Genomic DNA, 14,288 nt, shown 5'->3' on the forward strand with positions numbered 1-14,288 from the left:
GACAGACACACAGACAGACAGACAGACAGACAGACAGACAGACAGACAGACAGACAGACAGACAGACAGACAGACAGACAGACAGACAGACAGACACACAGACACACACACACACACACACAGACAGACCAAATCATAAAATATAATATTATAAAATACTCTTGGAAACATAAGAAGTTAAAGTAGGAATGTCCAATAAAAAATAAGAATAAAATAAAACAAAAATATGTATATAGGTATAAAATGTTAAAGCAAGGATTTCCAAATATAAAATACATTAAAAATAAGAATAAAATATTTATATAAGCACAAGAAGTAATCAAGTTAAATATTATATCATAAAATATGTATATAAACCATGGAAGTTAAATAGCCAGTCTCTCATAAATAGTGTGTTAGTGATGAAATGAAGTCCGCCCAGATGTTTACCTAAAGTTTGGGATAGGCTCCTTCCCCCTCATAAACTGTAATGCTTCCTATAAATTATGAGGTCATTTTCCAGGGAGATTTTGAGGTCACAGAATCTTCAACGTCAAATTGCACCACACAACCTCAGTGTGCTTTCTTTTTTTAAAAGACGGTGGGGAAAAGCCCACCCCTTAGGGATGACTCACAGCAAAATACATAAGGTTTCAATTACAAGAGAGACACAGTTCATTGCCCTGGGACACAATGTTTAAACGTGTGTGTGTGTGTGTGTGTGTGTGTGTGTGTGTGTGTGTGTGTGTGTGTGTGTGTGTGTGTGTGTGTGTGTGTGTGTGTGTGTGTGTGTGTGTGTGTGTGTGTGTGTGTGTGTGTGTGTGTGTGTGTGTGTGTGTGTGTGTCAGTGACAGATGATAAAGCACAGAGCAGTCCTCTCTGTCAGATCAGAGCTTCTCTTCACTTGTAAGAAAGGACCGTCTTCACCTGGAGGATTGTACCCAGAGATGAGGCTCTGTTTGTGGGTTGGAGCGAGGGGTTTCCTGCCTGTCCTGGTTCTCCTCACTGTCCTCCATGTGAACGCAGTGCAGCCGACAGCAAAGGAGAGACATTACTATATCGCTGCTGTGGAGATAGACTGGGACTACGCTGAGAATGACCCTCACAGGTACTGGTGGAGGATTAAGGATTTTAAATCAGAAAAATGCTTTATTCATCCTAAAATGGATAACGTCTTTATCACAAATTAAAAATATTAGACGTGCAGCTATATTTTTAACATGTCTGATATGTGTAATATTTAATGTAAAGCGCTTTGGGCATTCGGAAAAGCGCAAAAATAAATGTAATGAATTATTATTATTATTATTATTATTAATTATTTTAATTGAAATCCTTGTTTTCATATCATATTTTTATCGTTAATTATTATTACTATTATATATATTTGACATTCTGTTCCAAAACTCATATAACAAGTGTTCTGTTCAAATAAATATATTATATAAATTATTATTTATTTAAATTCTTTCCACCGATAACCTCATTTTAGAAGCGCTTTGTTATTATACATATTATTATATATACAATTATGTTCATTTAAGCTCACCTAAGAAGTGTACAGTTATAATTATTATTATTAGTAGTAGTAGTAGAAGTAGTATTATTAATATTCTTGTTATATAAATTACTATTAATTTAAATTCTGTACACCCAACGTCACTAAGAAAGTGTTCTGTAACAGTCCACACACACACACACACACACACACACACACACACACACACACACACACACACACACACACACACACACACGCACACACACACACACGCCCACCCACACACACACACACACACACACACACACACACACACACACACACACACACACACAGAGTTGCATCATGTGAGTTCATATCTTGTTGATACGCTGCTGTGTGAACGACGTGTGTTTTCTCTCTGTTCTGCTCTCAGTGGTAGAATGTAAATATGAACTCTGCTCTGCACTTCCGTACACGTTGGATTAATTTAAACTTTACATGAGTGCTTCTAGTTTATTCAACTTTATACCAAAAACATCTCCGAGTCAAGTATGACTTGTGAACCCACTGCATCAGACAGCTTTAGTTACTTCACAATAACAGTTTTTATGCACTTTCCTCTCCAGTAAAACACATGAATATCAACATTATCTCAAATGTTTGTCATAAACTGAAGGATAAAATGTTTTTTATGTGTTTAGAAAATCCTTTAAGTTAAATATAGTCTTTTAAAAGCCTCTTAGGTCAGCTGGAAAATGCATTATCATAAAGCCGAAAACAGGACTGTTGACTTTTATAGATATGTGGTTCTCTAAAATAAGTACGTTAACAATCTTCAGCAGTAACATGCAACATAAACATTTATGCAGCAGTATTAAAGGTGGGGTCATAGACTGTATATATTAAAGGTGGGGTAGGTAATTCTGGAGAAACCAGCTCGAGATCGCTAGAATTTGAAAATACACAACCGGAAAAAATCTGCCACTTCCTTACAGAGCCCCTCCTCCAACACACACGAACGCGCACATGACCAATGAGGGCACGAGATAAGTTTGTGCACAGATGGAAGGCTGACAGGCAGGTAGGCCATCCAGTTATTTTAGCCGGGCCGGCTCAGATGATTGGTCGTGCTTTTTACAGTACTACAGCTTCCACAGATGACATTTTTTTATGGATTTTTTGTCAAAGCACTTCAGATATTCATTGCTATCGGGATGTTAAGAGCATTCCATGGAATATAACAAAAAGTGTATCTCGAGCCGGTTTCTCAAACTTACCTACCCCACCTTTAATCCAGAAACACCACATATATAAGTAAAACACATTCAATAAATACGTTACATTTTTATACTGAAAGTCCTAATTCCTATATACTTGTATGTGTTTGAATGGAGGACTTTCACAGGGTGTTGTTGTTGTTTTTAAATAAAGAAGTGAGTTGTTCTTTCTTCATGTCTGATTCATCTTTGGTGTTTTCATTCCTTTGGTAGGTTCGGTCCCACCTATAAGAAAGTGGTCTTTCGGGAGTATGACAAAGGCTTCAGGCAGGCTAAGACTCATCCCTCCTGGTTAGGTAAGTTTCCGTCTGTCTGGCTCTCAGAAACACTTCTCCTGTCTACAAAAATCACGTTTACACCCTTTCATTTTCTAAATATGTACCTCAAGGTCTCCTTAAAATGACTTTGTAATTACAGGGGAGATAGAGATACGGTACACCTAGCTTCTGATTTCTTTCAGTTTGTCAATAAAAATAAATAAATGAGTATACATTTGCCTAAAAACAAAGAAAGTGTAGATAATAGTTTGACTGATTGGTGTTTTGACTGTGTCTAATACCATGAATCATATCATGGTCACCACCAAATGAACACATAACGGAGATTTGCGGAGACATGTCAGACAGTGGTCTCAATTATCATAATTAAAAACCAAATTAGGATTTATTGTTTATATGAACAGTGCTCATGCTTCCAGTGGAGACTTGTAGAGTCTGTGTTGATGAATATTAAAGCCGTTAAGTAAGTAAGTAAGTACATTTATATTGCACCCTTCTCAACACGGATGTACAAAGTGCTTTACAGACAGTACACAATACAAAATACAACTACAAAATGTGCATAAAACACAGCAAGTCAAAGATAGGATAAAACACCAATGTAGGACAGCTACAAAGTTAGTATACTCACTTATTACTGAGTATACATTACTTAACACGACTGAAAAGAAGATGTCCTTTATGCACGTAGAGATATTACAAACCCACATTTAGTATGGGAGGTGTTTTCTTTTAATGTGCCACCAGCTCATAAATTAGAACAGTAAGTTATATAACCGGCTGTCAATTTGAGATTAATTGTCTAGAAATGTTTGTGAAATGTTTTGTAAGTTTGGTACATTTCAGACTAACTATTTGACAGTTCCTTCTATTCTAACTAATCACAATATATGTGAAAATACTTAACAGCCTAATCAAATACATCCTCAATTCTTCTTCTAATTAGTACAAAAATAAATGTATCTTCTCAGGATATTTCGTAACGAATAACATCTGCTAGTCAAAAATGTCATAGGAAAGTATAAAGAGTAAAATTAGCAAATATTGCTTTGTTATTTTAGATGTGAATAAGACAATAGCAACGTTGATTATATGGCTCAAAGGTGATATAATGTTTGGTGTTAAACAACAGTAAGTAATAAGTGAGCATGACTACCTGTGGGCCATATACAAGTTCCAATATATTGTAAAATTGCTAACGATTTTAAATTATTTTAGTGGAAAACTGATTTTTGCTATCGATTAATGTTCCTTTGAAGTCTTATTTTATTTATTTATTCATATATGTGCATGTTTTTCTCTATTTATTGTTTTGTATTTATTCCATTACACCTTGTCTTTCCTTTATTTATACGTCAGTGAGAGAGGAAGGCAAAGAAGGAATTACTGAACATTGTGATATTGCTTTTTTACTATGAATATGAAAACAACGTTATATTTCCTGGTTGATAAAAGTCAATACTGAGTCAGCGTGACTTTACATTACTGTCCTGGTATTTGAAAAGTACTTTTTGCTTTCCAGTATCTGAGAAAACACAGTTGCATGTTTATTCCTTTATTGGAAAGCATAACATTTATCTTACCATTTGCATTAGATGATGATAATAACCACAACATTCACATTTCGCACATATCTCTACGTTTTAGTGTGTTTATCTATTGTTTTGGATCAATTCTTTCTGTTTCATACATTCAAATACGTCATTCAGAGCAGAGGGGAAATTAATAATGACATTGTGAAAATGTTTTTTGATTATGAATATGACAATTAACACATTAACACTTAACATATGGACCGACGGGGACATTTTACATTGCTGATTGATGTGATGAGTCAGCACATTATTATCCCTGTGTGTCATAATGATGTGCCAAAAAAAATACTTCAATGTGCTTCAAAATCCAAATAAAGTTCATGTTGTGTATTTTCTCCACAGGTCTGCTGGGACCCACTCTGAGGGCTCAGGAGGGAGAGACCATCGTCGTCACTTTCAGAAACATGGCCAGCGGACCGCACAGCATCCACCCTCACGGAGTCGCTTACGGGAAGCAGTCAGAGGGTGAGAGCATGTTAACTCAGCTGCAAGTATACACATCTAACAGCTGTTGGAAACCTTAAATCAGCAGCTCTGTAACACAGTCCGTCTCTTAAGGGTCACTCAGGCAGAGATGGCAAAAGTTCACACATCCTTTCCTCAAGTAGAAGTACAGATACTCGTGTTTAAAAATACTCTGGTAAAAGTAGAAGTACTGACTAAACTTCTTTACTCAAGTAGAAGTACAGATACTCGTGTTTAAAAATACTCTGGTGAAAGTAGAAGTACTGACTAAACTTCTTTACTCAAGTAGAAGTACAGATACTCGTGTTTAAAAATACTTTGGTAAAAGTAGAAGTACTGATTAAACTTCTTAACTCAAGTCAAAGTAAAGAGGGCTTTGAAATGTACTTCAGTAAAAAGTACCCATAACTAGCAGCTGTTTTAAAGAGTACCTGACCTCCCTTTATATTAATAGAACAATAATGTCATTGTTAGCTAATGAATGTTTCCATGCTGAACAACGGCAACATGACAACGTTTTCATTGGTCCCTCTTCTTTAGAGAAGACCAGGAAATGATGGATACACGGATCGTGTTCAAATCAATAGGCACGCAATGACTCTAAATAATAATGATCACGCCACCAAACACACATTCAAACTAAAGGAACCAGCCTGTTTGGAAAATGTGAGAAGTAGAAAGTACAGGTATTTGAGTTCAACATGTAAGAAGTAGAAAGTACAGGTATTTGTGTTCAACATGTAAGAAGTAGAAAGTACAGGTATTTGTGTTCAACATGTGAGAAGTAGAAAGTACAGGTATTTGTGTTCAACATGTAAGAAGTAGAAAGTACAGGTATTTGTGTTCAACATGTGAGAAGTAGAAAGTACAGGTATTTGTGTTCAACATGTAAGAAGTAGAAAGTACAGGTATTTGAGTTCAACATGTAAGAAGTAGAAAGTACAGGTATTTGTGTTCAAAATGTAAGAAGTAGAAAGTACAGGTATTTGAGTTCAACATGTAAGAAGTAGAAAGTACAGGTATTTGTGTTCAAAATGTAAGAAGTAGAAAGTACAGGTATTTGTGTTCAACATGTAAGAAGTAGAAAGTACAGGTATTTGTGTTCAACATGTGAGAAGTAGAAAGTACAGGTATTTGGGTTCAACATGTGAGAAGTAGAAAGTACAGGTATTTGTGTTCAACATGTAAGAAGTAGAAAGTACAGGTATTTGAGTTCAACATGTAAGAAGTAGAAAGTACAGGTATTTGTGTTCAAAATGTAAGAAGTAGAAAGTACAGGTATTTGAGTTCAACATGTAAGAAGTAGAAAGTACAGGTATTTGTGTTCAACATGTAAGAAGTAGAAAGTACAGGTATTTGTGTTCAACATGTAAGAAGTAGAAAGTACAGGTATTTGTGTTCAACATGTAAGAAGTAGAAAGTACAGGTATTTGTGTTCAACATGTAAGAAGTAGAAAGTACAGGTATTTGTGTTCAACATGTGAGAAGTAGAAAGTACAGGTATTTGGGTTCAACATGTAAGAAGTAGAAAGTACAGGTATTTGTGTTCAACATGTAAGAAGTAGAAAGTACAGGTATTTGTGTTCAACATGTAAGAAGTAGAAAGTACAGGTATTTGGGTTCAAAATGTAAGAAGTAGAAAGTACAGGTATTTGTGTTCAACATGTAAGAAGTAGAAAGTACAGGTATTTGTGTTCAACATGTGAGAAGTAGAAAGTACAGGTATTTGTGTTCAACATGTAAGAAGTAGAAAGTACAGGTATTTGTGTTCAACATGTGAGAAGTAGAAAGTACAGGTATTTGTGTTCAACATGTAAGAAGTAGAAAGTACAGGTATTTGGGTTCAAAATGTAAGAAGTAGAAAGTACAGGTATTTGTGTTCAAAATGTAAGAAGTAGAAAGTACAGGTATTTGTGTTCAACATGTAAGAAGTAGAAAGTACAGGTATTTGTGTTCAACATGTAAGAAGTAGAAAGTACAGGTATTTGTGTTCAACATGTAAGAAGTAGAAAGTACAGGTATTTGTGTTCAACATGTAAGAAGTAGAAAGTACAGGTATTTGTGTTCAACATGTGAGAAGTAGAAAGTACAGGTATTTGTGTTCAACATGTAAGAAGTAGAAAGTACAGGTATTTGTGTTCAACATGTAAGAAGTCAAATTAAAAAGTCATCAGAAAAAGAAATAGTGGAGTAAAGTACTGATACCAGAAAAATGTACTTAAGTACAGTAACGAAGTATTTGTACTCCACTACTTCCCAGCTCTGTATCTGACAGCTGTTGGAAACCTTAAATCAGCAGCTCCACAGTCCGTCTCTTAGGGTCACTGATTTTTTGTTACTGATTCCGATAATTACACAAGATTGGCCAACACAACAAACAAGCTTATTTGTCTTTTTTATAACATATTAACCCGGAGAGGCAGACGGTTCTGAAGTCCAACAGGAAGCTCTGCTGAGTCCTAGGAAATCACTGTCTGTGTCCACGAGAGAGAAACTGTGGATGTAGGGAATTTACACTAAGCACTAGTTGATTTGATCTTAATGCAAAAGCCAGAAGGCAGAGGAAGTCACAATTAAAGAACAGGAAAGCCTTCATTAAGCCTTCATTATTTTTGGATATAAATATGTCGGGAAAGTCCATCATTTCCTCAGACTCCTGTTGAGCAATGGCACGTAATTAAAGGGGCCATATCCTCTCCTCTCCTCTCCTGCTGATGTTCAGGTGTATATCAGTATGTAGTGTCTCTACTTTAAAGAGTCCTCTCCTGCTGATGTTCAGGTGTATATCAGTATGTAGTGTCTCTACTTTAAAGAGTCCTCTCCTGCTGATGTTCAGGTGTATATCAGTATGTAGTGCCTCTACTTTAAAGAGTCCTCTCCTGCTGATGTTCAGGTGTATATCAGTATGTAGTGTCTCTACTTTAAAGAGTCCTCTCCTGCTGATGTCCAGGTGTATATCAGTATGTAGTGTCTCTACTTTAAAGAGTCCTCTCCTGCTGATGTCCAGGTGTATATCAGTATGTAGTGTCTCTACTTTAAAGAGTCCTCTCCTGCTGATGTTCAGGTGTATATCAGTGTGTAGTGTCTCTACTTTAAAGAGTCATCTCCTGCTGATGTTCAGGTGTATATCAGTATGTAGTGTCTCTACTTTAAAGAGTCCTCTCCTGCTGATGTTCAGGTGTATATCAGTATGTAGTGTCTCTACTTTAAAGAGTCCTCTCCTGCTGATGTTCAGGTGTATATCAGTATGTAGTGTCTCTACTTTAAAGAGTCCTCTCCTGCTGATGTTCAGGTGTATATCAGTATGTAGTGTCTCTACTTTAAAGAGTCCTCTCATGCTGATGTTCAGGTGTATATCAGTATGTAGTGTCTCTACTTTAAAGAGTCCTCTCCTGCTGATGTTCAGGTGTATATCAGTATGTAGTGTCTCTACTTTAAAGAGTCCTCTCCTGCTGATGTTCAGGTGTATATCAGTATGTAGTGTCTCTACTTTAAAGAGTCCTCTCCTGCTGATGTTCAGGTGTATATCAGTATGTAGTGTCTCTACTTTAAAGAGTCCTCTCATGCTGATGTTCAGGTGTATATCAGTATGTAGTGTCTCTACTTTAAAGAGTCCTCTCCTGCTGATGTTCAGGTGTATATCAGTATGTAGTGTCTCTACTTTAAAGAGTCCTCTCCTGCTGATGTTCAGGTGTATATCAGTATGTAGTGTCTCTACTTTAAAGAGTCCTCTCATGCTGATGTTCAGGTGTATATCAGTATGTAGTGTCTCTACTTTAAAGAGTCCTCTCCTGCTGATGTTCAGGTGTATATCAGTATGTAGTGTCTCTCCTTTAAAGAGTCCTCTCATGCTGATGTTCAGGTGTATATCAGTATGTAGTGTCTCTACTTTAAAGAGTCCTCTCCTGCTGATGTTCAGGTGTATATCAGTATGTAGTGTCTCTACTTTAAAGAGTCCTCTCCTGCTGATGTTCAGGTGTATATCAGTATGTAGTGTCTCTACTTTAAAGAGTCCTCTCCTGCTGATGTTCAGGTGTATATCAGTATGTAGTGTCTCTACTTTAAAGAGTCCTCTCCTGCTGATGTTCAGGTGTATATCAGTATGTAGTGTCTCTACTTTAAAGAGTCCTCTCCTGCTGATGTTCAGGTGTATATCAGTATGTAGTGTCTCTACATGTCTCCATGCTCTAATGTTCAAAAAGCTCTTTATTTGTATCATACTGCCTGTGCTGCAGCACCTCATTTCACCCTCTGTCTGAAACCAGAGCTGCTCTGATTGGTTAGTTGGCTGGCTCTGTTGTGATTGGTCAACCGCTTAGAGATGTCCCGCCCCTTTGCCTATCACGTACAAGCCAATAGGAGCACAAGAGTTACAGAGTAATGTCACTATGCTCTGAAAGTAAGGAGTCAAATGGAGATCTTCATTATGCACTTAGGGTTTTTTGTTTTTTTCAAACTCTATTTGTTTTTTTGTTTTTTTCAGGAGCTAACTACTTTGACAACACGTCTCAGAAGGAGAAAGAGGACGACGTGGTGCAGCCGAACAGTGAACATGTTTATTACTGGGAGGTGACGCCCGATGTTTCTCCTCAGCCGAGCGACTCCCCCTGTCTCACCTACAGCTACGTCTCCCACAAAGACGTAGTTCAGGACTACAACTCCGGCCTCATTGGAGCTCTACTCATCTGCAAGCCTGGTGAGAAGAGAAACTGAAATACATGCTTTTTAAACAATTTTGCTGCACATGAAAGGTCCCCTATTATACTGTTGGTCATCAATATATCACAGGTCTCAGATATATCCAGAACCTGTCTCTGATTGGCTGAAACACCAAACAGATCATTGCAGCATCCCATAATCCCCTCTGTTTCAGCCCTGTTTCCAAAGAGCTGATTCTCTGTCTGCTATGTAATATATATCTACTATCTAATATATATCATTCCAATAACTTGTATATAGACTCGTACTGCACTATTCCACATACTCACTTTATTTTAGAACTATTTTTCTTTTTGTATTACTTTTACTATCTGTATTATTATGTTGCATTGTTGGAGAAGCCTGTGACATAAGATTTTCAACGACATAATTACTCTGTAGCTATGTTAGTTTGACAATAAAGAACCTTGAACCTTGAACCTTGAGGGGGGGGGGGGGGGTTACCTTGGTTGGTGATTGGCTAATGGTTACACAAGACAAAACATCGTTATGACATCATAAAGTGGCCAAAATCTGATCAGCTCATTTTCAGACAGGTTTTTATAAAAATGGATCAGGACAAAAAGAGAGAGAATCTTTGTTCCTGAAACTTTCAGAGTCTTTTTACACAGAGGGGACACATGTTGATGAAGAAGAGACATGAAGAAGAGGGGACACATGTTGATGTAGAAGAGACATGAAGAAGAGGGGACACATGTTGATGTAGAAGAGACATGAAGAAGAGGGGACACATGTTGATGTAGAAGAGACATGAAGAAGAGGGGACACATGTTGATGAAGAAGAGACATGAAGAAGAGGGGACACATGTTGATGAAGAAGAGACATGAAGAAGAGGGGACACATGTTGATGTAGAAGAGACATGAAGAAGAGGGGACACATGTTGATGTAGAAGAGACATGAAGAAGAGGGGACACATGTTGATGTAGAAGAGACATGAAGAAGAGGGGACACATGTTGATGTAGAAGAGACATGAAGAAGAGGGGGACACATGTTGATGTAGAAGAGACATGAAGAAGAGGGGACACATGTTGATGTAGAAGAGACATGAAGAAGAAGGGACACATGTTGATGTAGAAGAGACATGAAGAAGAGGGGACACATGTTGATAAAGAAGAGACATGAAGAAGAGGGGACACATGTTGATGTAGAGGAGACATGAAGAAGAGGGGACACATGTTGATGTAGAAGAGACATGAAGAAGAGGGGACACATGTTGATGTTGAAGAGACATGAAGAAGAGGGGACACATGTTGATGTAGAAGAGACATGAAGAAGAGGGGACACATGTTGATGAAGAAGAGACATGAAGAAGAGGGGACACATGTTGATGTAGAAGAGACATGAAGAAGAGGGGACACATGTTGATGTAGAAGAGACATGAAGAAGAGGGGACACATGTTGATGTAGAAGAGACATGAAGAAGAGGGGACACATGTTGATGAAGAAGAGACATGGAGAAGAGGGGACACATGTTGATGTAGAAGAGACATGAAGAAGAGGGGACACATGTTGATGTAGAAGAGACATGAAGAAGAGGGGACACATGTTGATGTAGAAGAGACATGAAGAAGAGGGGACACATGTTGATGAAGAAGAGACATGAAGAAGAGGGGACACATGTTGATGTAGAAGAGACATGAAGAAGAGGGGACACATGTTGATGTAGAAGAGACATGAAGAAGAGGGGACACATGTTGATGTAGAAGAGACATGAAGAAGAGGGGACACATGTTGATGAAGAAGAGACATGAAGAAGAGGGGACACATGTTGATGTAGAAGAGACATGAAGAAGAGGGGACACATGTTGATGTAGAAGAGACATGAAGAAGAGGGGACACATGTTGATGTAGAAGAGACATGAAGAAGAGGGGACACATGTTGATGTAGAAGAGACATGAAGAAGAGGGGACACATGTTGATGTAGAAGAGACATGAAGAAGAGGGGACACATGTTGATGTAGAAGAGACATGAAGAAGAGGGGACACATGTTCATGAAGAAGAGACATGAAGAAGAGGGGACACATGTTGATGTAGAAGAGACATGAAGAAGAGGGGACACATGTTGATGTGGAAGAGACATGAAGAAGAGGGGACACATGTTGATGTAGAAGAGACATGAAGAAGAGGGGACACATGTTGATGAAGAAGAGACATGAAGAAGAGGGGACACATGTTGATGTAGAAGAGACATGAAGAAGAGGGGACACATGTTGATGTAGAAGAGACATGAAGAAGAGGGGACACATGTTGATGTAGAAGAGACATGAAGAAGAGGGGACACATGTTCATGAAGAAGAGACATGAAGAAGAGGGGACACATGTTGATGTGGAAGAGACATGAAGAAGAGGGGACACATGTTGATGTAGAAGAGACATGAAGAAGAGGGGACACATGTTGAGGTAGAAGAGACATGAAGAAGAGGGGACACATGTTGATGTGGAAGAGACATGAAGAAGAGGGGACACATGTTGATGTAGAAGAGACATGAAGAAGAGGGGACACATGTTGATGTAGAAGAGACAGGAAAAAGTGTTTTTTGCATAATATTTTGCTCTCTTTCTTGGTTCTCTTAGGCAGTCTGGATGAGTCGGGGATTCAGATCGGAGTCGAGCATGAGTACGTGTTCCTCTTTGGGGTTTTTGATGAAAGAGAGAGCAAGTACACACCGAAGATCCACGCCAACCATGTGAAGTACACCATCAACGGATACGCTATGGGCACACTGCCTGGTGAGCATGTTTATTCATGTATTACTTATATAGTTACACAGTGAGCCGTTTAGTTTGTATCCTTGACAGATTTTGAAAACGTCAGGACCCATTAGACTGAGTCCTGGTTAATAGACAAACCTCAGTCAGTGCGTCAGGTATATTAAAGTAGAAAGTAGTCTTAACAACTTGCCAATGACTTGTACTTAGTTCAATAATTAAAAGCATGGAGGACAGAAACATATTTCAATCATTCATTTATCTTAATAGTCATCCTGTCAATGGTAAGCCAGATTTGAGAAACTGTCTTCTGATGTCTTGTTATTTTCCAACAAACATTTCATAACCCTGAGATATTGAGTTTAATTTTAATTTGGAAAAACAGCAGATTGTCACACATGCTTTAAAAGGAAAAATTATAATGATGTTTTAATATTTTGTGGTGACTTTACCTCTTTTTAAAAGGTATTTTATAATTTAGTGTAACTTAAAGTGGACCTATCATGCTATATTTGAATAATATAGTGTAGGACCATACCTATATAAGGCATATTTATACTTTTTTTTCAGATCATGCATTTTAGCCATGCCTCATTTAGCTCTGTTATTGCAAGGGCTGATTCAGTGAGAACAGCACCATCTACTGGCCTGGCATATGTACTACAGCGTCTCCAGCGCTTTCGAACGGCAATGTCCGTGGCTGTCTCCTCCTGATTGGTGGAGTTGGCCCAATAGCCGTAGCGCCACTGTCCTGACGTCAGGACAGTGTTCAAATCTGGATCAGTTTTTATCAGATCCGTTGCAGCCCCTTTTTTAGAGATTTGGGTATGGAGGAAAATAGAGAGGGTTGTGTTTTCTGACACTTGGTGAGTTCCCTGGAACACCGGGGACACATATTCATGTAGAAAAGACGTACAAAAGTGCATTTTGCATGATAGGTCCCCTTTAATATAACCTATCAGATAAAAAAGAACGAACCAATTACAATTTTAACTTTGACGGATTTCTTGTAAGTTACTTTTCTTTTGTCCAATCAAGTTATTATTTTAGCGCTTCATAAGAAGTCTCTAAATGGAATAATGCACTCCAAGGGGTATCAATATTTAAAAAATGTAATGATAATGTATCCTCACGGTTGATTGAACTTTCTGCTTTAGATTAAGGCTCCAGGTTTAATGAAATGTAACTACACCTCATTGTGAAATGAATCATCACTTATTTAATCCATCAAACTTCAATAACTCCCTTGTTTTACTTACTGGAGCTTTCCTCGTGTATTAGTTCACTGTTGTGTCTGGATTTACTCCAATAAACAATCTCCCACCGCTGTTTATAGGAACAGATTAATGGACAGTGTTGCACGTCACGTTGTACAGTCAGAGAGGAGACACTCTCCAGATGTCTAATGGATAGTGAGTGGTCTAATGGATAGTGAGATGGGCTGAAGATCGGAAGGTTGTGAGTTCAAATCCCGCCTGGAACACCACCACTAGTGTGCCCTTGAGTAAGGCACTTAGCCCTTAGTTACTCCAGGGAGAATGTCCCTGTAATTAATAAACGTAAGTCGCTTTGGATAAAAGCGTCAGCTAAATGAAATGAAATGTAATGTGCTGTCCAAACTACAGCACATTCAAAAAGTATAATGGAATACGGCCCACAAATGAAACTTGAGCTTTTCTTGTATTGTACTTATTAAATATATCTGTAAACATATATTACACAGTAGTATTCATGTGTTAATAAGACCACTTTACAATAAATTCAGTCAATTCAATTTG

General features: G+C 37.8%; 1 protein-coding gene across 1 annotated transcript in view; it reads left to right on the top strand.

The window, feature by feature from the left end:
• The first annotated feature begins 875 nt into the window (after positions 1-875).
• The window catches only part of f5 (coagulation factor V), a 41,643-nt gene continuing 28,230 nt past the window's right edge, over positions 876-14,288 (top strand). The window contains exons 1-5 of the mRNA XM_034123634.1: positions 876-1,087; positions 2,953-3,035; positions 4,955-5,077; positions 9,561-9,773; positions 12,376-12,531. Of these exons, the coding sequence (XP_033979525.1) occupies positions 927-1,087; positions 2,953-3,035; positions 4,955-5,077; positions 9,561-9,773; positions 12,376-12,531 (736 nt within the window). The 5' untranslated portion in view covers positions 876-926. The remainder of the gene's footprint in view (positions 1,088-2,952; positions 3,036-4,954; positions 5,078-9,560; positions 9,774-12,375; positions 12,532-14,288) is intronic.

This window comes from Trematomus bernacchii, unplaced genomic scaffold, assembly GCF_902827165.1.
Source record: "Trematomus bernacchii unplaced genomic scaffold, fTreBer1.1, whole genome shotgun sequence".
In the NCBI taxonomy this organism is placed as follows: Eukaryota; Metazoa; Chordata; class Actinopteri; order Perciformes; family Nototheniidae; genus Trematomus; species Trematomus bernacchii.